We start from the raw sequence: 27650 nt of genomic DNA, 5'->3' as shown, positions 1-27650 counted from the left end.
GGCCTGGGGGAAGCAGCAGTCAAGTGTAACTGACTGTATTCCTGTTAATTTCATTTTGCTTCTTTTGTTGAGCCACAGGGATAATATGTACCAGAAGCAGAGGTTTAATTCTCTTTCTTCCCCTCCTTTTTATTTGTACCCTTTTCCCATAGCAGCAGAGGAGATCATGTCTGAATCTCCTTTCAGAATGAAACAGAGGAAGATAATGTTAGGTTATGCCTACCAGTTTTAGCACCTATCAGTTTTAGCACGAGTGGAAAGCATTATGAGTAAGGCCCCATGTTTTCTAACCTCTCTGCATGCTGTAGGCATCCCATCCTGTCTCTCTTGCATCCACTCTCCTCCCCTTCCTTACTCTTCTCATTAACCTCCCACTTTCCTCTGGCTCTTCCCTGTCACAATACAAGCAAGCTTTAGTATTTCCCATTGTGACGGGTTGGATCACAGAAACCCCCTTGGGAGCTGCCACCCAATGTGCAAAGACTACCCCTGCTTCTGTTTTCCCTGCCAGCTCGGGACTCCAGCACCCTGTCTTGCTGAGCCAGACACTCCCGTCTGGCTCCAGACACAGACCCAGGGTCTGAATCACTTGTCCCAAAGCTGCAAGTTTACCTGAAAACAGCTCGCAGTAGCGTGCTTGTCTTTAGCACTCAGATGCCCAACTCCCAATGGGGTCTAAACCCAGATAAATCCGTTTTACCCTGCATAAAGCTTATGCAGGGCAAACTCATAAATTGTTCGCCCTCTATAACACTGATAGAGAGATATGCACAGTTGTTTGCTCCCCCAGGTATTAATACATACTCTGAGTAAATTACTAAACAAAAAGTGATTTTATTAAATACAGACAGTAGGATTTAAGTGGTTCAAAGTAGTAACAGACAGAACAAAGTAAGTCACCAAGCAAAATAAAATAAAATGCGCAAATCTATGCCTAATCAAACTAAATACAGATAATCTCACCCTCAGAGATGTTTCAGTAAGTTTTTCTCAGACTGGACACCTTCCAGGCCTGGGCACAATTCTTTCCCCTGGTACAGCTCTTGTTGCAGCTCAGGTGGTAGCTAGGGGATTCTTCATGATGGCTTCCCTCCCTCTCTGTTCTCTTCCCCCCTTTATATATCTTTTGCATAAGGCGGGAACTCTTTGTCTCTCTGGGTTTCCACCCCCACCTCACTGGAAAAGCACCAGGTTAAAGATGGATTCCAGTTCAGGTGACATGATCACATGTCACTGCAAGACTTCATTACTCACTTGCCAGCACACACATATACAGGAAGACTCACAGGTAAATACAGCCATCTGCAGACAATGGGAGTCATCAAGATTCCAAACCATCATTAATGGTCCACACTTTGCACAATTACAATAGGCCCTCAGAGTTACATTTTATATTTCTAGTTTTAGATACAAGAGTGGTACATTTATACAAATCAGATGATCATACTCAGTAGATTATAAGCTTTGTAATGATACCTTACAAGAGACCTTTTGCATGAAGCATATCCCAGTTACGTTACATTCACTTATTACCGTATTTTCTCTAAAACCATCTCAGTTACATTATATTGACTTATTATCAAGTTTTTATAAAACCATATAGACTGCACAACGTCACACCCATCTTTAAAAAAAAAAAAAAAATCCACACCATTGTCCCTGCTTGACTACTGCCCCATCTCTCTTCTCCCTTTCTTGTCTGAATTCACTGAATGCACTGTTTACAATCATTGTCTGGAGTTGCTCTCCTCCAGTTTTATCTGAGACTGTTCTCCAATCCTGATTCAGTCCTTTTCACTCAACTGAAATTGCTCTTGTCAAAGTCCCTAATGACCTCTTCCTAGCCAAAGCTCAGAACCCAGCACTCCATCATAATTGTCTTGATTTGTCAGCCATGTTAACACGGTCAGTCATGCTCTTCTTGGATTCTTGTCCTCCTTTGGCTTCTGTGACTGTCCTTTCCCAGTTCTCCTCCTGCCTCTGAAATCACTCCTTCAGGGTGTCCTTCAGCGGATCCTTCTCCCCCTCCTGCACCACCACCACCACACACTGCAACTTTGTCTGAGATTCCTCAGGGTTTTGTTCCTTTACACCTTATTTCTGGGTAATCTTAGCCACAAACAGAAATTCACCTACCATCTTTATGCAGATAACTCACAGACCTACCTCTCTACTCCGGACCTCTCTCCATCTGTTCAACTAAAATCTCAGCCTGTCTCTCTGACATCTCCTCATGGATATAGAATCATAGAATCGTAGGACTGGAAGGGACCTTGAGAGGTCCTCTATTTCAGTGCCCTTCACTCATTGCAGGACTAAGTATTATCTAGACAATTTCTGACAAGGGGTCTAATCTCCTCTTAAAAATCTCCAACGATGGAGGTTCCCCAACCTCCCTAGGCAAATTATTCCAGTGCTTAACCACCCTGACAGTTAGGAATTTTTTCTAATGTCCAACCTAAACCTCCCTTGCTGCCATTTAAGCCCATTGTTTCTTGTCCTATCCTCTGTATCTAGTGTCAGCTCAAGATCAGCACGACTAAAACAAGCTTTTAAATTTTCCCTGCACCCGATATCCTCCCTGTTACTTCCTTTCTTAATTGTGGCAAACTACACTAGCTTCCTGCCTGTCACTGAAGCCCATAACCTTGGTGTCACCTTTGACTTTGATTTCTTTCTAGGTTTTCACATCCAGGCTATGTCTAAATCTTGCAGAGTCTTTTTGCATAATAACTCTAAGGGCATGTCTAACTACAAAATTGTGTTGACCTAAGTACGTCGGCATATAGCTGCTGCAATAATTAGATGATCATAATGGTCCCTTCTGACCTTAGAGTCTATGAGTCTAAATTGATTTTGCATGTCTACACTACGCTCCTTGTGTTGATTGTGTGCGTCCTCACTAGCAGCGCTTGCAGAGATGCGGCGAGCAGTGCATCATGGGTAGCTATTTCACTGTGGAACTCACCACTATCTAGCGCAGGGTGTTTTGGTACAGGTTTGCAGTGCCTCGTGGGGCCAAATGAGTCACCCAGGGATGACTGGGAACATGATTTCAACATCCTATAATGCAGTGTTCTCCATTCCATAATTTCATCTGTATCCCATAATGTTTTGCACCTTTTTTCAAATATCACCGCAAACCCGGACATCCCTCCTTGCTGTGCGCTATCTGTGTCAGAAACATGGATCCTGCACACCTCTTCGCTATTATGATGAGCGTTATGAGCATGGGGCACCTGATCCTGCAGAGTCACAAGAGGAGCTGCAGGGAACATGACAGTTCCTTGGAGGCTAGATTGCTGTGGGACATAGACTCTATTCAAAGTTGTTGGCAGCATTCACGGAGCAGCTGCAGATGGTGGAGTAGCTGCAGATGGTGGAGCACTGGTTCTGGGCTGAAGAAACAAGCACTGACTGGATCGCATCATAATGCAGCTTTGGAATGACGAGCAGTGAGTGCCGAACTTTTGGATGCGCAAGGCCACATTCCTGGATCTGTGTGCAGAGCTTGCCCCAGCCTTCTCGCACAGCTGCACCAAAATGAGATCTGCATTGATAGTGGAGAAGCAAATGAATGACGATCACTCTATGGAAATCTGCAATACTCAATTGCTACAGATCAGTTAGGAATCAACTTGGAGTTGGGAAATCCACGGTGGGGATTATTGTGATGCAAATGTGCAGGGCCATTAATCGCCTCCTGCTATGAAGGACTGTGACTCTGGGCAATGTGCAGGACATAGTGGATGCTTTTACAGCAGTGGGGTTCACAAACTGCAGTGGGGCAATAGATGGCACGCATTTTCCCATTTTGGCACCAGACCACCTTGCCACAGGGTACATCAACAGAAAGGGCTGATTCTTTGTTATTGCAAGCACTGGTGGATCACCACAGATACTTTACCGACATCAGTGTGGGCTGGTCAGGGAAGGTGCATGATGCATGTATCTTTAAGAACACAGGACTTTTCAGAAAGCTGCGAACAGGGACTTTCTTTCCAGACTGGTTGATTACCAATGGGGATGTTGAAATGCCAGTAGTGATTCTGGGGGACCCAGCCTACCCCTTACTCCCCTGGCTCATGAAGCCACACACCGGCCACTTCGACAGCACCAAGGAGTGCTTCAACTACAGACTCAGAAGATGCAAAATGACAGTTAAATGTGCCTTGGGTTATTTGAAAGGTCGCTGGCGCTGTCTACTCTTGAGATTGGACCTCAGTGGAAAAAAATGTCCCAATGCTTATCGCTGTGTCCTGCATAATATATGTGAAGCAAAGGAGGGAAAGTTTCTGCTGGGGTTGAGGGCGCAGGTGGAATTGTTGTCTGGTGACTTTGAGCAGCTAGATACCAGGGCTATAACAGGAGCCCAACAGGGAGCTATTTGATTCAGGGAGGCTTTGAAAGACCATTTCATTAGTGAGTCATAGTAATGTGTGGTGTTGTTGTGTGCTCTATCTGGCATTGTTCTTTTGCACCCTGGTATGAACATTGTAACGAGTGCTGTGAGTGTAGTAATATAACATTCCAAATGCACCTATTACTATTATCTGTGAATGATATCAGACCCAGCCAGCATATGTTGTGAACTAATGAAGATGAACTAAGTTTCCATAAATAGACTTTTATTCCACCCCCATAGAGACACATTTATAAACGAATACAAATAAATAAAGGAACTTTTGAAGGGGAAAGATCAGTCATAGCTAAAACACTCATCCAGGCTCTCATCTCAATTACTGGAACATCCTTTTCTCTGGTCTGGATAAATGCAGTCTTGCCTTGCCATTCGGAATGCTGTTGCAAAGATCATTCTCCTAGCTCATCTCTTTGACCATGTCATCCCTCTCTTTGCATCCCTGTACTCGTTCACCCTTCTCTATTACCTCAAACATAAGCTATTTGGCTTCTCTTAGGCTCTTCACAGACTATCCCCAGCCTACCTATTGCCCCTCATTCTCTGTCGCTCACTATTGAGATGTCAGCTCCTACCACCAGTCAGCCCATGATGCCAGCCTCCATTGTCCACTCATTACATTTTCAAATTCATTCTTTGTCCTGTCCTGCCCTTCATGCTAGGGAGGAGTGCTCTCTCCATAAACAGCTGCAAAACTAATTCCTCTTTAAAATTCTTGTCAAGGCTAATTCCCCACTCTGGCACATTAAGTGCAGAAGGTGTGGGGGGCGGGGCCTGCAAGGATTCTAAAAGTTAATTCTGGCCACTCCAGGCTTGTATTAAACTCCCAAGGTTACAGCTTTTCTCTGACCTTGGATTGGTAGATGCTGCCACCACCCAAGTGCAGAACCCCTTTGAGAGCCCAGGAAGGCGCACCTGGGAATTCCTTCCTGTGGAGTACCCTTTCACACACACCCCGGGAAAGAGAAAAAAAAAGTTAATCAACTGTTGCCACTAGCTAATTAAACAACACGCGCACAAACCTCTTAAGACACAAAAGTCCAATTCTGTTCTTAAAAAAGGTAAATTTTATTAATTAAAAAAATACATCTGGGAACTCAGGCTATTGCTAGATTTTAAAAGAGCAGCTACAAGGATTAAGCACCAAGAATAGCTTTCTTGAGGTCCAGTTTAAAGATTACAAGCAAAACAGAAGCACCTGGGGTTAGCACAGAGGAATCCACAAGCCATAACAAAATAAAAAGGATAAACGTAATCGTGTCTTCTTAGACATTTCCTGATCTACTTAAATATCTGGGTTTTTAAATGAGTAGTTTCTGGGTATGATACTGATGATTTTTTCATACCTGGCCCAAGCTCTTACAGCATAGCTCTGCCGAGTCTGCCTCTCCCCGGGAGAACAACAACAGACAGACAAAAGGGGAGTCTTGTTTCAATTTTAATAGCTTCTAGCCTTCCCAATGGCTCTTTTGGCCAGTTGTCCAGTCACTTCCTTTTACCTATGCATAGCAGTGAGACTTTTTAACCCTTTACATGTATAGCAATTAGAGAACAGCTACTAAGAGGGATTTTATAGCTACTGGCTGGCTGGGTGTCCATAAAAGGGAGCTACCCCCTCCCTTCATTTATCACAACTCTCCTTTTCTCTGATGCCTACAAAAAATGGAAAATGGTTAAGCCACTGGTATGCTTAGATCACTGCCTAGCATGCCGATCAATATTGTCTCTGTGTTCCTTGTACATCCTCATCTGTTTGTATCCATCTGCTGTCTCTTATCTTACATTTAGATTGTAAGTGTTTGGGGACAGGTTTTTGTTCTGTTTGTACAGCAGGTTACCTAGTGTGGTCCTGGTCCATGATTAGGGTTCCTAGGTGCTATAGTAGTCTCGGATGATGACTCAGCAGATGTTCATTTAAGAACAGATTTGACAAAATGCGAAGACGGTACCAATGTGAGATTTCTAAAGATAGCTACAGCATTCGACCCAAGGTTTAAGAATCTGAAGTGCCTTCCAAAATCTGAGAGGGATGAGATGTGGAGCATGCTTTCAGAAGTCTTAAAAGAACAACACTCCAATACGGAAACTACAGAACCAAAACAACCAAAAAATAAAATCAACCTTCTGCTGGTGCCATCTGATTCAAATAATGAAAATGAACATGCGTCGGTCCACACTGCTTTGGATTGTTATCGAGCAGAACCCGTCATCAGCATGGATGCATGTTCCCTGGAATGGTAGTTGAAGCATGAAGGGACATATGAATCTTCAGCACATCTGGCATGTAAATATCTTGCGATGCTGGCTACAACAGTGCCATGAGAACACCTGTTCTCACTTTCAGATGACATTGTGAACAAGAAGTGGGCAGCATAATCTCCTGAAAATGTAAACAAACTTGTTTTTCTGAGTGATTGGCTGAACAAGAAATAGGACTGGGTGGACTTGTAGGCGCAAAAGTTTTACATTGTTTTATTTTTGAATGCAGTTATTTTTTTTACATAATTCTACATTTTTACGTTCAACTTTCATGATGAAGAGATTGCACTACAGTACTCATATTAGGTGAATTGAAAATACTATTTTGTTTTTTTACAGTGGAAATATTTGTAATAAAAATAAATATAAAGTGAGTAGCACTACACTTTGTAGTAATTGAAATAAATATATTTGAAAATGTAGAAAACACCCAAAAATATTTAAATACATAGTATTCTATTATTGTTTAACTGCGATTAATCATGATTAATTTTTAAAATTGCTTTACAGCCCCAATCAAAACTGATTGATCATTTTGGTGCTGCCGCAAGTTTCTCAATAGCAGCAGGAAAAACTGACAAGGTTCTATTTAATTTTCACCCTACTGTAGGTTGGTAAAACTGAGGGACTGGAATTGTCGATCACAAATGTAGGACGATATCACTGCATTGTTTTATGTTTGGTTACATAAAAATGGTGATATTTGCAACAATTAACAATATTGTAAAAAAAGAAAGTGTGACAGGGTCAGGCCAGATGGCTACAGGAGAGTGATAGAAGGCAGATATACTAGCCCCAGGTTAAGCAGGTCCCTTTTCCCTGAGTAAGGTAACAGGGGCAGTTCCAGAACAATCAAGAACTTGCTGGAACAAATTAAGGCAGATAGGCTAATTAGGACACCTGGAGCTAATTAAGAAGCTGCTAGAATCAGTTAAGACAGGCAGGCTAATCAGAGCACTTGGTTTAAAAAGGACCTCACTTCAGTCAGTGAGGGGCGTGCGTGAGGAGCTGGGAGTAAGAGCCGCAAGAAGCTGAGAGTGAGTAGTCATACTGCTGGAGGACTACAAAGTACAAGCGTTACCAGACATCAGGAGGAAGGTCCTGTGGTGAGGAGGAGAATTAGAGCGGGGCGGCGTGCTTGGGGAGGAGGCAGAGCGGTGAGGATCTGCTGCATGGCTCCCCGTGCCACAGGGCTCCCCACCCCAGCTCATCTCTGCTACACCCCTCCCCGAGCACGCCGTCGCTGCTCCACTTCTCGCGCCTCCCAGGCTTGCGTCGCCAATCAGCTGTTTGGCACCGCAAGCCTGGCAGGGGAGGAGAATTAGAGCGGGGGCGGTGTGCTCGGGGAAGAGGTGGAGCAGAGGTGAGCTTGGGTCGGGAGCTGCCACATGGCTCCCTGGCGGGGGGGAACTGCCGCGGGGGGGGGCGCCTCAGGGCGGAGGGGGGGGGGCGGGGAGCTGCCACAGGGCTGGAGGGGGAGGCGCAAGGTGGAAGTTTCGCCTAGGGCGCGAAACTTCCTTGCACTGGCCCTGTATAGACAGCTGCAACCCACAGGGCCCTGGGCTGGAACCTGGAGTAGAGGGCGGGCCCGGGTTCCACCCATCCCCTTAACTCTCTATTTGATATAAGAGGAGTTGATCTGGACTGTGGGTCCCACGAGAGGGGAAGGTCTCTGGCCTGTCCCCCGACCCATTAGGTGGGCCAGCAGAGACTGCGGGGATTGTTCTCCTCCTTTTCCCAATGCTGGCCAGTGATGGTTAGCCAAGTGAACGGCAGGTTTGTGCCACTAACAAAAGGAACCAAACTGAGGACTGCCGTGAACCTCTGAGGTGAGCAAATCCACCAGAAAGCGTAGAACCCACCAAGGCAGAGGAGGAACTTAATCACAAAAGGTGTAAGGGGTGGGATTTGGTGTACACAGCGCGGCAGAAGAAGTGAGGGTGATATTTTAAAAAATTAAAAAAGGGAGAGGGCTTATTTTTTCCCCCCACCACAATGGATGATGTAGTGCGGGCACCGATACAAGCCACGGCTGCCCAGCAGGAGGCTACCCGTGTCCAGGCAGCCGCCCAACAGGAGGCAGTGCGGCTGCAGCAAGAGACTAATCGCTTCCTGATGGACCAGGCTCTTCAAGACCGTGCTATGTTGCGGGAACTGGTAAACCATGTAAAGACCCTTACAGAGATAAATCGGGTCCATGATGGGATGCAGATCATATGGGCCAGCAATTGGCTGCAGAAATGATGCGGGAGGATGAGGTAGAAGCGTATCTCCTGGTCTTTGAGAGGACAGCCCTGCGGGAGGCTTGGCCCCAAGAACAGTGGTCTGGCATCCTCGCCCCATTCCTGTGTGGGGAGGCCCAGAAGGCCTACTGTGACCTGTCTGAAGAGGCTGCGGCAGATTACCCCCAGCTGAAAGCAGAGATCCTGGCCAGATCTGGGGTAACGACCACAGTGCGGGCCCAGCGATATCATGAGTGGAGGTACCAGGAAAACAAAACCTCACGGACCCAATTATCTCACACGAAAGTGGTTAAGAACTGAGTCCCGGAGTCCGGAAGAGATACTAGAGGTTCTGTTCATCGACCGATACATGAGGGGACTACCGCCAGACCTTCGTGCCTGGGTAAGCCAGAACGAGCCTTCCACCGACGACGAGGTTGTCGCATTGGTAGAGAAGTGAAGGAACTGACCCGACCACTTAAGGAAGAGGCACCCTGGTTAAACTAGCAGCACCAAGCCCCAGAGCTCAGGTGACTGGGCCCCTAGTAGGGCCTAGGTGGAAAAAGAGAGAGTTTGAAGGCCTATTGGAGGCCACAAATAGTTGGAGCACTGAGAGGGAAGAGGATAGTGTCATTAGACTGCTCAAACCGAGAGACCGGGGAATACCTAGGGCCCCATACAGATGTTATGCCTGCGGGGAGTGGGGACACACAGCTGCACAGTGTCCCAATGCTGAGGAGCCTGTGCAGTATAACCTGGGGAACTGGGCAGACACATGCTCCCTAATTCACCTGGTGAGGGTTGCACTAACCCCCCATATGTACACCAGACCAGTAAAACTAAATGGGGCAGAAACCACGGCACTGGTTGATTCAGGGATTGCTATCATGCTTATTTCAGGGAAGCTTGTGAAGCGTAGTCAGCTGCTGCAGGCAAAGCGCACGGGGGTGACATGCGTCCATGGGACAGTTAATTATTACCCCACCATCCCGGTAAAAATTGAAATTCAGGGGAACACTACTGCGGTAGCAGCAGGTGTAGTCCCTAAGCTCCCATACCTGGTGCTCATGGGGAGGGACTTTCCAGGGTTTGGAAACTTACTCCCGGTAGGGGGATTGGAGAAAGGGAGAAACCCTGAAGTTAGCGAGACATCCACAGTAGACTGTCAACCCCCAATCTTCTCTGAAATATCCCCAGATTTGTTCTCCACTCCCAGGCAGGGTAGAAAGATGAAAAGGGAAAGAAGGGCAGCTAAGGCCTTGGGAACCCGAATACTGACCCAAAGCCAGAGGGTAGCTCTCGTAGGTAGGAGAACCCGAGCAGCTGAAAAGGAGGCCACCCAGGAGGGAGAAGCACCCAAGTCTGATCCCCACCCTAATGCCTCTGAACCAGGAGAGGCGACAGAGACTGACCCCCTAGATCTCGGGCAGATTAGCCCCGGAGAGAAAATTTTGGACGGGACCAGGCTGGAGATCCAAGGTACATTAGGAAGGAGGTGACCGAAATAGACAGGGTCCCTGTGGAAGGGAAAACCCAGGGACCAGGACCCTACTTCATAATGAAGCAGGATCTCTTGTACCAGATTGCACCAGTACGGGGCAGAAGGTACAGCAGATCCTAGTACCTCAAAAACACCAGAATGCTGTTTTAAGTCTTGCCTACGACAGTTCTTCTGGCCCGGAGTACATGAAGAAGTGTGGAGGTACTGTGTGTCCTGCCCAGAGTGTCAGCTGCACAGTCCCCGTCCCCACCTGAGGGCACCTTTAGTACCCCTTCCCATCATAGAGGTCCCCTTCGAGCAAATAGCCATCGACCTAGTGGGACCCCTGGAGAAGATGGCTCGGGGCCACCAATATATACCTGTTGTTTTGGACTATGCTACGCGTTACCAAGAAGCCGTCCCACTGCGGAACACGGCCTCTAAAACGATAGCCAAAGAGCTGGTGAGGCGAGCAAATCCGCCAGAAAGCGCAGAACCCACCAAGGCAGAGGAGGAACTTCATCACAAAAGATTAGATGCAGAAGTTGCTCTTAGGTTCCTCGCTTGCCAGGAAAATTTTTGTACTTGTAAATGGATTTTTCAAGCCCTAAATTTAAGTATTCTTGTTTGCTTCAGGTTTTGTTTTTTATTCTCTGTTAGTAAGAGGTTTCTTTCACTTTATTTCATTATCAATATCTTCTGGCATGTTGATCAGTAATATTTGAGTAGTAGACAGCCAGCAGGGCAGCAAAATTGGCTGCATGCAATAAAATGAGATTAAATGTGAATACATATATTTTAGGAACAGAAATAAAAATACTGATACAGCTCTCTAGAAAGCAGTGAATTTAAGAAGAGAGAGTGACAGTGTATAACAAAACAAACAAGCTTGGAATGTAGCACTCTTGTGAAAAAAGCTAATTCTGTTTTTGTATAAATACACAGATTTTATGTAAAATTAGGGGAATATGATATGGTTTTGCACTCTGCTATGACCATATCAGAAATATTACATGTAATCCTCACAGTTTAAGAAGGATACTTTTGAGCGTGGAGGGAAATAGAGAAAACACACAGAGAACTGTGATATATAATATAAGCATTAGAGGGTGAGACAGGAAGCGAAATGGACAGAGCCCAATTTCTACATTCTGGAAAATAAAAGGGAAGTGATATATACCATAAATGAAGAAAGCATTGTTGACATTAGCACAAAATGATAGAATAAGAAGTAGTAAGAAAGATAAGAATAAGGTAGGAAGAATATTCTGGTGTACATTTGCTATATGTTGCTCATAATAATGAAGAATCCCCTTCTCTGGATCTGTTCAAGAACAGAGAACAGTAGAGAGGCAGTGCTAATGATATATGGATCAGTCCTGCAAAATGCAGAGTCTTATACTGGATGAGTGAGAAGTCTGTTAGTGCTCCTCTTTCATAAACCTCGGCTTTGAATGTTTATTTTGGGACAGCCGTGAGCAGTTTCTCCCACAGAACCCTCTGTCGGCACTTACACATGCTCTCTATCTCCCATGTCTGTAAATGAAGAAGCCTTTTCCTTTCCATCCCAAGAGACTGCCTGGGGGTTTATCACTTTCCGCTTCTGCTGGTGTTTGGCAAGACAGAACAGGTGAAGTCCAAGGCACAAAGATGCCCCATCTTTAAGGAGAGCCTGTTGTGGTCTACTAAGGGAGAGCTCTACTACAGATGCCTTCAGCCCTGTGTTCAGGAACAATACAGCACCAGATTACTTTCCCTTCCATAAATTTAGGTTTCATGCTGCTTCTTGTTCTATAATCTTGGGGTATCCAATAGGAACTGGGGCTCTGTGGGTTTGATGGGGGCACTGGCTTCCCTTTGAATCAAAACTCCCATAGCACTGACTCCCCCCACATAGTGTAGAGGGAAGACAGCTCTGAAGAAACTTCACAGGATCCAAACTCACAGGTCCAATCTAGGAATAGTTGGGGTTTGCCTCCAGTGATGGTGATTTCTAGTGGACCATCAGACAGACTGAGGATTGCCCTGATATAGAGAACTGTCTAGTTGTCAGTGTTTTGTCAAAATTTTTCTGACACAATGCTGTTTTCTGTCAGAAAATGTTTCAGCAAAATCAAAACTTGCCACAGAAATATGTTGTTCAACAAAATTTTGGTTTGAAAAAAGTATTTTGATAAGGTCAAAACATTTGGTTTCAACATTTCTATCTTATTGGATCATATCATTTTGATTTTTAGTTTAAATATAAAATTTAAAAAGTCAATCAGAATGAAATGTTTCAATTTAATTGAATAATTTTTTAAAAATAAATCATTTTGTGGGAAGTTTTGAAAATTTTTGTTTTTGTTCCAATTTGGAACAAAACCAGATTTCTAAATGATAGAATTTCCTGCGGAATGGAAATTGCAAGTTTTGACCAGCTCTAATTGTTGTTTTTTTTTTTAATTTTGTGTATTCAATTAATTAATTATTTTACTAAGCAACTTCCAGTTTTGAACTACATTTTAAAAAGCTTATTTAGAGAAATACAAAGAGATCACATATAATATATTGGTGCATATTTAGCTAATCTATACTGTTCTGTTACTACTTATTTAAAGTAGCAGATGGCCATTTTTAAACAAACTAATTTGTGTATATTGTTTAAGAATATAATAAGACAACTTTCAGAACCTTTATATTAACAGTTAATTATTTCTTATTTTACAGCATACACAATTCAGGCAGCTGAGAACATAGCCGCTAATACTCTAGCAGATGCTAACTCTAGGGCCTTGTTGGTTTGCAGTGGACCTTTAGAACACTATGACTTTCTGATCAAAGCAGAAGAGCTGCAGAATGATGAACAACAACGAAGAGTCGTACAATGCTTACAGAAGTTACATGAGAGCCTTAAAGGCTACAGTATCAGTCCGAACAATCTTCTGTCAAAGGTGAGGCTTATGGTGATAAGAGAAAACCGCTTTAAATGTTTCTCCTCAGAACTTATTTTTTTTATATAAATGTTCTGTCTACAGGGGTATGTTTAAAGAGATACTGTCAAGTTTAAAAAAAAAAATCTTTCTTTGTTACTAACTGTGGCCCCAGTTCTGCAATCAGACTCTTGTTCCTGCATTGAGCTCCGTTCTTTGCTTTCAGTTAATAAGAGGCTGTCCATAAATTAGCTGCAGTCCATCGACTGACAGTGAACCTAGCTATATGCCCGGCTCATCGCATTTTACTGTACCTGCTTTCAACACTGATGTCCTGCACTCCACTCTGCTGTCTGATCACTTCATTGGGGACTTGGTTGCGCATTTAAATCCCCAAAATTCTTCTTTCCATTGCCCTCTCCGTGACAGTCAGTTGTTGCTCCTCTACCTTTATCAGCACCCATGTTTTGCTGCTGTACAATATTGCTGGCAGTACTGTTGAGTTGAAGAGGTTGGCTTGTGTTGCCATGTTGATTTTTTCTTGGAGGACATCCTTGATAGAATTGAATGCATGCCAACCAGCTTTCTTTCTTTGTGAGAGTTCACCTTCCTGATTGTGGTGCATGTTAATTTCTTGGCCCAGATAAATGTATTGCTTGACTTCTTCAATTTGTTCTCCCTTAACTATTATTTGGGCTTTTGGCAAGGCATCAGGCCGTATAAATTTCGTTTTAGAGCAGTTCATTTTTAGTCCAACTTGGCTGCTTTTTATGTCAAGTTCTCGCAGCCTTTTCTGTAGTTTGATAGTGTTTTCAGCAATCAGCATGATATCGTCCACGAATCTGAGGTGGTTTAACTGCTCTTCATTGACGCTAATTCCACCCTTCCATTTCATCCACCTCATTACCATTTTGAGGCAGGCTGTGAAAAGTTTCGGTGAAACTGTGTCTCCTTGCTTCATACCTTTTTTGATTGGGGTGTGAAGGGGAATGTCAAACAGAGTTATATCCATAGTGCAGTCAGAGTTTGCTTCCTTTAATAGTTCGATATAGTTTGTGTCGATGCCCTGCTCTGCAAGAACTTTCAGCACTGCATTCATCTCTACGCTGTCGAATGCTTTTTCATAGTCGACTAAGGCAATGCATAAAGGGAATTTGTATTGCCTTGAGCGCTCCAATAGCTGGTTTATAGTGAAGATATGGGCCATAGTGCTGAAATTCCTTCAAAAACCTGCCTGCTTTCTTAACTGCTGCTTGTCCAGACTTTGTGAGAGTCGGTTTGTTATTAGTTTGGTGAACAGCTTATAAACATGTGAAAGCAGGCATATTGGACAGTAGTTCTTTAGGTCTTCACGATCACCCTTCTTATACAGCAAAATGGTGTTGGGCTTTTTCCAGCTAAGCATTTCCAAGTAACAGATAAACATCTTAGCGAGAATTTCCCAGAGGTCTTGGCCTCCAGTTCTTATTATTTCAGTCGTCACTCCGTCTTTTCCTGGAGTTTTTCCTTCCTTCATTTGATAAACTGCATGTCAAACTTTGCTGATGAGGACCGGGAGTATGTGCTCATTGGTCCGTTGAAGTGTTGGTAGTGGGACATTTATTTGAGATCTGAACAGTTCGGTGCAGAAATCTTTGCAGACTGCTTCCATCCCTGTTCTGTCAATTACTGCTTTTCCATCCTTGTTCTTCAGCGCCATTATTGTCAACCTGTACAGTGTCAATTCCCATTTGAATTCTTTGAAGCTTCTGCGATCTTTAGCCATCTTTAAGAGCCTTTCATTTTGGTACTTCTCAAAGTTCCCCTTTAGTCTTCTTCTTATCAGCTTGCAGAGGAGGGAGTACTCGAGTTTGTTGCCATCGTTTCTCTTCATATTTCTCTTTTTCTCTAGCAAGTTCCTCATTTCCTCCGAGATTCTTACCTTCGCATTTTTTGGTCTTTCTTTCTTGGCTAATTTCATGCATTGCCTCAGTTTATCAGCAAAGTTTTTATAGTCCTCATCACAGTGATCAATGAGACTCCAGTCTTCCTTGGAAATGTTCGCTTTCAGGATTGCCTCGTAGAATATTTTCGGCCGCTGTCTCTGATTTGCCATAAGTAGCGCTTTCTTCTCCATCTTTTCGTTGAAGTTGAGCCTCGCTCTAAGCAAGTGATGATCAGTGCCGGTGTTGAATGATTGCACTACTGAGATGTTTTGTATGATGTGCCGCTTATCGATCAGAATATAGTCAATCTCATTCTTGTTCTTTGCATTGGGCGTGATCCACCTCCTCTTGTCCTTCTTCTTAAACCAGTGTTACCAATGAACATTTATTTAGTCTCCACCAGAGTTGCCAGTTGCTCTCCCCGTGAAGTCTGTTTGCTGATGCCATACCTTCCAATGAACTTTTCACCTTCTTTCCCTCTTCTGACCTTGGCATTGACATCTCCCTTCACAATCATATATGTGGATTTTTGAGCGAGGGTTTCCTCAAGCTCCTGATAGAATTTTTCCATGTCATCATCTTCACTTGTGCTTGTAGGACCATAGATCTGGATAATCTTGAGGGTGCTGTTCTTGTTCAGTTGGAGGTGTAGCACTTTGATGTGTGATGACTTGAACTTGCAGGAGATGATTTTTGAAGACCGTTCCTTGTTGACGATAAAACCGATTCCTCCAACAGTTCTCGCACCTTCTCCTTTTCCTAACATGATGGTGCTTCCATTTCTCTACTTGGCTTCCATCTCCTTTCTTCATCCTGTTTCGTAGAGACCAAGGATGTCGTAGGCTGGCCTTGCCTTCTCCTCTATTAAATGATTGATCAAGTCGTCCCTCATCAGTGTCCTACAGTTGTAGATACACACTGAGAGGGCAATCCTTTTTCTGGCCTCTGAGGTTCTTAGCAGCCTCTTGTCAATCAAACTCCACGCCACTGCTGTAGAACAGATCGAGGGATGCGCAAGGAACTGGGGCCCATTTATTTGTGTTGTTTTAGCCATTTCTTCAGCCACCCACTGGCTATGCTGTCAGTGGCACGTTTGCCTCCTCAATTTAGCTAGCACCCAACTTCAAGAAGGGTGACAACTGTTCCCTCCCTGGGTTGGCAGTCTGACATCTTAATAGCATGGTAGAACCTACTGGAGAATACACTCCGCTATCATTGCTGTCAGATGTTATTTTTCTTTTCTCTTCATAAACACTTTTTGCATGTAAAGTCAGAGACCTTTGCTGTAAGGTCATATTTAATTGTGGTGTAAACGTTTGGGCTCAGGCTGGAGCCCAGGTTCTAGGACCCAGTGAGGGTCCCAAAGATCAGGCTGCAGCCCACGCCAGAATGAAACAGCCCCTTAGGTCAAGCCTGAGTCAGCTGGCACAGGCTAGCTGTAGGTGTCTAATTGGAATGAGATGTACCCTTAGAAGGCTTAAGGTAGTATTTTGACTTACAACAATAAGCCTACATACAGTGATTTTGATTTAATAATAATCATGGAATTGGTTTCAATTTTAAGGAGTTAATCCTGTAAAAAATAACATCTTTAGCTGCTGGCCCACAAGAGTTTTGTAGCCCTAGTGTGTTCCATTGCTGGGTAGGCTAATCCTGGTTAGTTGGGGGAATATAGCCATGAAATATCTGATTAGGCATTCTCTGCTACCAGCACACAGTGTCTGAGTCCTTACAGTCCAGTTGTCATGTATGGGATATGTTTTCCTAAGTGTATCTGGGGAGGAGAACTAACACAATATACACTGAACATGTTCTGAGAGTATCATAGGCATCCTGATGTAGCCAGTAAGCAGAGGAAAACTACTTCCTATTGGACCACAGCTGAAATTTCAGATTCTCAGGCTTCTTCCCTTGCTAACAGGCCTTCTTGATATTGGCTTGCTAACTTTTTTTATTGATTAGAATGAAGAGGCAAATGGCTCAGCCTTACAACCTCAAAAGCAGACAATCAACTAACAAACAACAGTGAAGGGATCATGCATGAACTGAAGAAGTATCAAGTATCTTTTAATAAAATAAAAACCCTGGTCATGTGGGAGTGCCTACACATTTATCTTCCTTCACCTAAATTTTCAAGTTGTTTTTAAGTTAAAGCAAACAAAATCACAGGCCTTTGTGAGGATGATCTTTGGAGTCAGTTTTCCTCAGTGTTTTCAAAACACACACCATTTCTAGTGGCATTAGACAGTTTGTCATTTCTAGAGCTGACATAATGCCCATTTGCAGAATGGTTGCATCTGTGAAGTTTAAAGAAGCAAAAATCTGGTAAACCAGAGGAGGTCAGCTCATTTCCAAGAGTTCTTTATCTTCCAGTTAGTTCCTCAACATTTGGCCAGAGAACTATATATAAAAAAAGTCAGAACTGTCCAGAAGGGCAGACAGTTGTCTTCCCTCCTCTTGAGCATGCTTCCAGGCTATCTTCTGCTGTGGTTCTTTGGGAAAAAGAGTTGAATCTTACAGTATAACCTGAGGTTAGGACTCTGATCTCCATTGGACAGTTGTTCCAGAGTTTTGAACCTCTTGTCTTGTTGAAAGAGCTTTACTCTGTCTCCTGGAGTTTATACCTAATTATGTTAATTAGACTATACTGAATGATTGCAGCTGTTAAGGTAGATGTCTTTTAACGGCTTCAGTACAAGAAACTTTAAGTGGGTCTGGTAGTGAATGGGGGAGCAGATGTGTATTGCTGAGAACAGAAGTGATATGTTACATTTGGCTCATCTTGCTTAGGAGACTACACAGTTAAAGCTTCTTTTTGAACATTTTATGAAGCTTCTGGTTGAGCCACAGTAGTCTAGCCTTGAGGTGACAGGTGCACGAAATACTGTGGTAGAGCTGTTGTATGAGCAGAATGATTGTAGTTGTCATTTAGTTGGAAATGGTGCCTGTGACAGCATCTGGTACTTTATTACTCAGTGACAATGCTGATTCCAGTAGGACCCCATGATTACACATTTTCTTAATCTGATCAGATGCCCCTGATGCAGTGTGAGACCATGGTGTTCACTGGTTCTTTAAAACACTTTTAGTTAGCCTCACTTCAGTCTTGTTTCAGTTGAGCCACTTGTTCCAAATTCAGGCTTCTGTCTCCTTCATCCATTTCGATATCTGGGAGGGAATGCTGTCTGCACTGGATGAAAAACGGTAAATAGAGCTGTGTGTCACTGGGATATCATTTGTGTTGCAACTTGTTTCATCTCAAAATGTTTCTCTAATGTGGAATGGAAATACTAAATAAGAGCAGTGAGAAGACTTGGTGTGTGGAGCCCCACAGAGCTCCTATTCTAACTCCTTAGGATCTACTGGAAAATGAGTATAGTGAGCTTAGTATGTTTCTGTTGACTCTTGCCAGCACATGTATCTTGGCAGCAGTATCTCATGATCCATGTCAGATGGCAGAGTAGATCACATAGTACCACCTTTTCTTCAGCGATGGCAGAGGTGAAACAGTTATCCATCAGTGCAAATGATGCTGTTTCTGTTACATGACCTGGACTTAAGCCAGGTTGAGTAGCGTTTGAATACCCATGGAGGCCAGGTGTTGCTACATTTAGTTTACTGTCATGTTCTTGATTAAAATCTTGCCCAGGAATAAGAATTTCAACACTGAATAGTAGATGGTGAGGTCACTGGCATCTAGTGTTTCTTGACACTGGGACTATCACCTGTTTCAGTGTTGTCTCAGAAAGAGGCATTGATTGTTACTATTAGCAGTGGGCCAAGGCATTCTCCACTGGTATTGGCCAGCCAGGAAGGGCACAAGCCTAGGTTGCAGGTGGTGACATAGATTTATTTCAATACTTATGATAATATCTCTGTTTGTGACAAGGTACTTGTGGGCAATGTGTGTTTTTTCTACTATGTGTATTTAGCGCAGGATTTTAAATACTGTTGCAGGTTCCCTCAGTGTTGTCAGGAAAAAATAAAAGATTGAACGGGGATGGGAACTGTTTGGTTTTTGGACTGGGTTTATTATATAGTTTGAGTTAGAATAGTTTGTCTGATTGGGATTGTTAGTGTATCATAACTCTGAAAAAACTCATGATTAGATGGAGCCAACTCTTGTGCCAGTAATTAACAAGTATGATCTTGTCTTCAAAGGTTCATCTTCACAAGGAACAAAGGTGTGTTCTTACCATCCATTAGCTAACACGCAGTAACTAACATGAGGTAAAATCCTAGTGAAGAGAGATCATTTGTAGTGTTGACATGTTAACAGATCAAGGTAAACCTAGGCAAGGGTATTCAGTTATTTTTATGCTAAAATCCAGACTTGTTTTTTTGTTTGTTTATTGTTTATTGAGATACTTAAATTAGGATTGATTATGGAATTAAACTGAACAAATTAGTGTATTTTAGATTACAGAGATGCTTTTTGCAAATTATCTAAAGTATTTTTATATACAAAAGGATTTTTATTTAGCAGGAGTTGGAGAGTGCTAATATGTAGTTCAGCTTTTTAGTTCTTAAAGATGTTCTTAGAAACCTGAAGTGATCTACTTTTATCAAGAAATGCCTTCTGGTAAGAGCAATATAATACAAGGTCTTTTAAAAGAAGTAATTATATGCAGCAGTCCAGCTGGAATCATTGTCTTTGATTCTGTCATTTTTTGAGATAATGTATCTGGGGAATGGTGGTGAAGAGGATGGGGAGAGAAACAGGCACAAATAGTTGATAGTACAATCCTATTTAGTCTGAGCAACATCACTTTATTTCATGGTCTGACTTCTTCCCTCACTTCTTGCAGCGGAAATCTGGAGTAACTCTTGAAATCATGGACTTACTTCGGGTTTAACACCATTAGAAATCAGGGAATAATCTGGCCCCATTTCTGCAGCGCAGATAACTTGCGAGCTTCTTGAAGATATTAACCGTACTAAGCACAACACATTTTGTTTTTGTTTTTTGTATATTTAATTTAATGGTTGCCTGTGGTCCAAATTGCTTTATTCACTAAAATATGACAAACATAAGATGTTGAGTACAAACCTTATTATTATCTATGATTGAAACAACATTTTGGCTGGGAAACTTGCATTAACTTTCAGTTTGTGAGCAATTCCTAAAAAAAGAGCAATCTGAAAATATGGGGTAAAGCCATTTCCATTATGAAAATATAGATATCAATTTGCTGGTCCTTAATATGCTTGTTTTGGATTAGTTCAAAATGAACTTGAGTTAAAAAGAAAAACTATTAAGTCTATTAATGCAAATAGAATAAATTCCTATTTTTCAAAATTATTAGCCTCAAATTTTAAACAATGACTTTAATTTTATGAAGGAATGGCCTTGTGTATGTTCAATTCAGAGAATCTGAAAATATCTGGCTCAAGGCCACAAGAGTTTGTATAAATGTTTCAGATCTCCAGGTTTTCAGAATAAACACCAACTGGGGCGTTTTAAGTGTTGTTGAGCTACTATATTAATGACTCGAAATAAGCTCAACGCTAAGTGAGGTCATGTTTTGAAATAGGGTATGAACAATAGTAAATGTGATTCAGGACCTTGAAAATATCTTCAAATATAGCTGCAACCAAAAGGAGTTCTGAAAAGAGGGAGAGAAAGAGACTGATCTGCTCTTAAATAAGGAATATTCTCTAATATGTTTTAACTTGATACTGCCTATATTGATAAATATAGAGAATTGCATCTGAAATTTTGGATATTTACACTAATAATTTAATATTGGCAAATACATTATGATGCAAATATGTTTAAAATTGGCAGTTAGGTATTTCTAAGGCACCTATCAAGTACTGTAGTATCCAAGACAGAAAAAATTGTCAGACCCTTTTAATAATACTCAAGAAAGAATGGAGAGTTCTCAGACTGAAATGAAAGATTCTGAACGTATTAACACTTGGGAAAGAATAGTGATTAATCAGAGACATTAAAAAAGGAATAGAAAAAAATCCAGTCTGAACCAGCGTAGAACACACTGTGAGAGGCACAAATTACTTTTTAAAAAGGATCTCAGTAGCAGAGAACAAAATTAACTTAATTTGGTATGGGAACATAGTTTGAAATTCTACCTCTCCTGTGGAAAAATTAATATTGTAAAGAATATAAAACAATTTTCAAAACTTTTTCAAAGCAACTTAAAAAAGGAAAAGAAAAATATGTATCCCCCACTATGTGCCTGTTCCAGTGATTCTATGCATTATGTGGTATCGTAAATATAATGTATTTTATGGATATTGCAGAGGAGTAGGAATTAGCAATCTATCACAGGGCTGGATGTCACAGGGTTTAAAGAAGGAAATAGTTAAGACTAACAGAAGAATTGGGAGCATAAGCTTTCGTGGGTAAGAACCTCACTTCTTGCATCTGAAGTGAGGTTCTTACCCATGAAAGCTTATGCTCCCAATTCTTCTGTTAGTCTTAAAGGTGCCACAGGACCCTCTGTTGCTTTTTACAAATTCAGATTAACACGGCTACCCCTCTGATAGTTAAGACTGTAGGGTAATGTACTGACTGCATCTCTTGGGGAGGTTTTTGGGAGCATATTGGATTTTTGACCATTCCTTCTGCAGGTCAGCTTTTGTGGTATGCCTTAACCTCTTTGCTTTTGAGGTGTCATTTAAAGAAAATTATAAAACTAACACTTAACACCTACATAATGCCTAGTGTGACAGATATGACAATATCCTGCAATATCTTGAGCAAATCTTTTGGGATTGAGTTAAACCTTATTGAATTGCATTTAATAACTTGGGGTCAATTGCATTAAAAATGCAATGTTTATGTACTGTTGTGGGATTGTATGGAATTTCCTTTAGCAAGAAGACAGGATTAATGCAATCTCTGGGAGATGTGTGGAATTTCAAAGGACTTTTTGGGACAATGTGTGTGAAATGGATTTCCTGGGAATTACTTGGGGTGAGTGGAATGCATATAACCCACATTTAATCCCTCCCTTTGAAGCTACACCTTGAGGAAAGAAACTGATTATCTATTGATTACCTGCTCTTGAAATCTCCAGTTCAAAGATCTCCAAACTGTACAAATGAGGGACTAAATTTTCATGATGTCCTAGTTTTGAGCTAGGGCTGTTATGAACTAATGACCACAAATGAGACCCCTTTTGGGGGTTTGAACGACTCAGCTGCCAAAGATAGTTGGGGTGATCTGTAGTAAGCTTATTACCGTGCATGTAAGTTACTTTATTGTTGTTCATATTTCGTCTGTAGTGCTTTTACCTTAATAATAAAATAAGCTTTCATACGCAGTGGTGTGTGGTAACTTATAAATGTTGGCAGTTACACCGTGTGTCAACTCTGAAGGGAAGAAGCAAAGCAGGCTTGATTAGGCCAATGCCAATGCTTAGGTCTTATGCTGGGCATAACACAATGAAGGCAGGGAACTGTTCAGCCTGGAAATAGCCCAGTCGGGAGGGAGAGAGACTTGGGTTTCCACCCAAGAAAGGCAACAGCTGTGGAGCCAGAAGCCTGAGTATGGTTGCCTTTGCTGGACTACTAGGGAAATACAGATGCAGTTGCTCTGAACTGTGATACCTATTCCATCCCATAGTACTGGAACAGTTTTTTAAATCTCCCACAGTCCTGCATGCCATTTTAGGTTTCTCTTATCTCTCTGGCAGAAGCATGGACTCTACACAGCTCAGCAGAATTCTCATGAGAGCTGCTAGTACAAGATGCATGATTCTCCTGTGTTTGCAGAGCTTGAATGAATAGTGCTACAACTGGGAATGTAATGAGGAAGTTGCGGAGATGTTTGGGCTCAATAACTCCATGCTGATTGGATACAGTGGGGGGACAATGCCTGGTTGCTTACAGAGCAGCTCCTCACGGTGATCACCACTTTGCCACCTAAGAAACAAGCACTGACTAGTGGGATTTCATCATATCACAGGTGTGGGATGATGAGTGATGGATTCAGAACTTTTGGGTGCAAAAAGGTATGTGCTGAGCTTGCCCCAGCTGTCTTGTGCTGGGATGCCAAAATGAGAGCTTCACTGACAGTACAGAAGTGCGTGGCGATCACACTCTGGAAACTTGCAACCACAAATTACTACTGGTCAGTGGACAAACATTTTGGGGTTGGAAAGACCACAGTGGGGGCTATCATCACACAAATGTGCAAGCCCATTAATCGTCTCCTGCTACACAGGATTGTGACTGTTGGCAACATGCATAAAATATTGGATGGTTTTGCAGCAATGGGTTTCCCAAACTGCAGTAGGGCAATACACAGCACACATATCCCTATTCTGGCACCAGCCCATGTCACCACTGAGTATATTAACAGAAAGGGTTACTTTTCAATGGTTATGCAAGGACAGGTGGATCAGCAGGACGCTTGACTGATATTGGGAAAGGTGCATGATGCTCGCATCTTTAAGAACACGAGACTATTCAAAAGTTGCAAACAGAGACATTCATCCCAACTAGTGCATTCAAATTGGGGATATTGAAATGCCAAGAGTGATTGTGGGTGCCCCAGCCTTCCCCTGGCTCATGAAGCCATACATTGGCCACCTCTACAGCACCAAGGAAAGATTCAGCGACTGGCTCAGCAGGAGTGGAATGACAATTGAACGTGTTTTTGGTAGATTGAGGAATCGTTGGAGATGTTTGCCAACTACACTGGATTTCAGCGAGGCATTGTTATAGCTGCGTGTTGTTGATTGCACAATATCTGAAGTGAAGGGAGAAAAGTTATCCTGTGGTGGAGGAGTGAGGTGGATTGGCTGTCTGCTGAATTTGAACAGCCAGACACATGAACTATTAGAAGAGCTCAGCACAGAGCTGCATCACTGAGGGAGGCTTAAAAGACTGTTGTAGCAGTCAGGCACAGTAACATTGTCTGATGAACATTTTATGAACCAGCGTTCAGGAATGGGTTACTGTCTCTCCCATTTTGGAATCTGTAATGCTTAGTGTAAACTACTTAAAATGGAGAGGGTGGCATGGATTGTGTGTCTCTATGAATTCAGTGTACATTATTTAATATGAAGGGTTGTTGCCTCCAGCTATAATATCTGTAATGCTTTGTTTAAACTTATGACTGAGTTGTTTATTGCCTATAATAAGATATGCAGAGTTTTAAAAAAATTGAACTCTATGGTTTGCAAACTGATAGCCAACAAAAGTAATGTTGAAAAAACTCAGTAAAAACAATCTAGCAAAAGTGTAACAGGGTGAACCATACTTTAAAACCCCTAGTCCAATATGAAATGAAACAAGTATTGTCTGATCCTGTGGTTTCCACAGGTCTGTTTATGTGTAACTGTGGTTCTCCTTGTTTTCCCCCAGTGTGGCGTGGTTGGGGTATAGGTGCACACCCTGATGCCATCTGTTGCATTGTGGAGTGTAGGGACCATTGACCAAGGAGTTCTCCAGGGACTGGAAAGTCCGTGGAGTCAGTATTCTGTGAGCATGTAAGTCAACGGTGCTCTACAACATTTGTGTTTGTTACCTGAGCAGATCCATTATATCCTGGTGCATTTCCTGATGTGCCTCTCAGTCCTTTTCCATCTCCTACAGCAACTGATCTCTCCATTCTCATACCTTCTCTGTGATCATGGCCCTACAAGCCCTATTTTCATGGGCCGAGTCCATGGAGGATTGGAGGAGCTTGCCAAACATATCCTCCTGAATCCTCTTCTTTCTCCTCCAGATTGGAGTCAGACGTTCAGCAGGCATGGAGGCAGAACCTCTCAAGGCCACCATGCAGGAGGCTGATGATTACAACAAAAAGATACACCCTTAGATTTGCAGTCACAATAGAAAAGGGAAAGATAAGTCTCAAAACTCCCTTGCATTATTCCCATAAATATTTTTAACAAATGCTAATGGTCACTTTTGCTTTGGGAAGGCTGTGTACAGAACCACTCTGCAGCTTAAACCATTGTGAGCATGGGCTAGCCTTCTGGGGAGAAAAGGGTGGGCTTCTGTTGCACATAAGCTTTAAAAGCTAGGTGCCTGTGGGTATGGGAGAAAAGCAGTGAATATTGGCAATATTTTCACAGGCAGAGGTCACTTTTGTTGATAACTTTTTCCTGAGGGTGATAAAGGCACAGAGAACCAGCTGCTACTGTCATCCTGAAGCCGTCCAGGCACATATGCTGCTAGCCAATTTATTGCAATAATGCCAGCTGAGCTCATCACAGAGTACACCTCTACCCCGATATAACGCTGTCCTTGGGAGCCAAAAAATCTTACCGCGTTATAGGTGAACCTGCGTTATATTGAACTTGCTTTGATCCGCCGGAGCGCGCAGCCCCGCCCCCCCAGAGTGCTGCTTTACCGCGTTATATCCAAATTCGTGTTATATTGGGTCGTGTTATATCGGGGTAGAGGTGTACCATGGGAAAGCCTCTTATGGTGGGGAAAGAAACAAGGCTACCATCCCTAACAATGTTCAGGAGGGGGTCACAGAGTATCTCCATTTAAGTTTCATTGAGAACTCTCAATAGGACAAAAGGGACATCCCTATTCAGATGTAGTACTCTGCATGGGCCTCTCAGCCTAACCCAACAAGCCAAAGTATTGAAAAGCAGATGTGGATTCTACCTCTGTTTTCTTCTCCCTATCTCCACCTGAGCACAGGACACTGATGTAGTGTGGATTGTATGACCTGACTGCCGTACTATTTTTTTAGAATGTATTCTCTAACACTATATTTTCTAACATTTTATCAATAACCAGTCAAAAGTAAATGCCTTTGTTCTCTAAAATTCAGGATGGAACAGGTGCCATTTTTTAAAATGGTGAAGAAGGGCAGTGGGAGGGAGAAAGAAGGTGAGAGATCAGGTTTTGGGCAACAACAAGGGGAAAAATTAATACAAGGAATAATTCCTGTACAAACATACCTAAGGTTCCTTCCTCTTTATCATTGAGCTCCTGTGTATTTGTGTGGTGGGACTGGCTTGACTCCGCCGGAGTTTCAAAGAGCTTCTGGCTTGTGGCATGGTTTGAATCCTCTGTCATGTCACATACTCTTCCCTCCTCCCTGTCCACCACAAGGATTTTTGCCTCAGCTTCCTATGAAGTGTCCGTAGTCATAGTCCCCACCAAGTAGTGCATGCAGTTTGTTGTAAAACCGGCAGGTCTATAGGGTGGCACCACAGTTCTTGCTGCCCACTCTCACCTTCTGGTGTCCCTGGTGAAGTTCCTTCACTTTCACACAGCACTGCTACTGATTCCCATTGTATCCCTTTGCCTGTAACTGCCATGCAATCTGCCCGTTAGATGTACGTTTTCTACAACTGGTCCATAGCTGTGCTTGTATAGTCCCTTCCCCCCCACAGGTTCAGGAGATCAAATATTTCTTTTCTGCTCCAGGGTGGAGAGTGTGTAGTTCCCCTCTGTAGGCATGGAGCTGGCCTGGTTGTTTCAGCAGTTGGATGCTGTGATGCTTTGGGGTTCATTCAGGCCAATAAAATGTTCAGTCAACATATGTATTGCATCTTTGGGTGCCTTAAATGTTATGCTGCTATGGGTCACAGCCCTGATAACAACCACTGCCTCATGACTTTGGAGGCCTGATTCATGGTGTTTGAATGTTTAGGCTTGGCAGTGCTGGAAATCTGTTAATCAAGTTATTCTTTTAATTTGGAGAAGATTCAATTTTTTTTAAAATCGACACTCTTGGGAATCCCAAGTAAACCATATGCTAGAATTTAAAAGCATTTAAAAGTATAACTGGGTTCAAAAATAGTTAGATAAGTGATATCAATGGCTATTAGCCAAGATGATCAGAGATGTAACCCTATGCTTTGGTTTCTGAGTAACAGCCGTGTTAGTCTGTATCCGCAAAAAGAAGAACAGGAGTACTTGTGGCACCTTAGAGACTAACAAATTTATTAGAGCATAAGCTTTCGTGGACTACAGCCCACTTCTTCGGATGCATATAGAATGGAACATATAATGAGGAGATATATATACACACATACAGAGAGCATAAACAGGTGGGAGTTGTCTTACCAACTCTGAGAGGCCAATTAATTAAGAGGAAAAAAAAAAAAAAAAAAAAAACTTTTGAAGTGATAATCAAGCTAGCCGAGTACAGACAGTGTGATAAGAAGTGTGAGAGTACTTACAAGGGGAGATAGTCAACGTTTGTAATGGCTCAGCCATTCCCAGTCCTTATTCAAACCGGAGTTGATTGTGTCTAGTTTGCATATCAATTCTAGCTCTGTAGTCTCTCTTTGGAGTCTGTTTTTGAAGTTTTTCTGTTGTAATATAGCCACCCGCAGGTCTGCCACTGAATGACCAGACAGGTTAAAGTGTTCTCCCACTGGTTTTTGAGTATTTTGATTCCTGATGTCAGATTTGTGTCCATTAATTCTTTTGCGTAGAGACTGTCCGGTTTGGCCAATGTACATGGCAGAGGGGCATTGCTGGCAC

The 27650-nt window shown here is 42.7% G+C and overlaps 1 protein-coding gene across 1 annotated transcript in view; it reads left to right on the top strand.

Annotated features, from left to right (window-relative positions):
- The window catches only part of AFG1L (AFG1 like ATPase), a 141260-nt gene that overhangs the window by 2853 nt on the left and 110757 nt on the right, over positions 1-27650 (top strand). The window contains exon 2 of the mRNA XM_054024534.1: positions 13091-13314. Within this exon, the coding sequence (XP_053880509.1) occupies positions 13091-13314 (224 nt within the window). The remainder of the gene's footprint in view (positions 1-13090; positions 13315-27650) is intronic.

This window comes from Malaclemys terrapin, chromosome 3, assembly GCF_027887155.1.
Source record: "Malaclemys terrapin pileata isolate rMalTer1 chromosome 3, rMalTer1.hap1, whole genome shotgun sequence".
In the NCBI taxonomy this organism is placed as follows: domain Eukaryota; kingdom Metazoa; phylum Chordata; order Testudines; family Emydidae; genus Malaclemys; species Malaclemys terrapin.
This window is presented reverse-complemented; position numbering and strand designations above follow the sequence as displayed.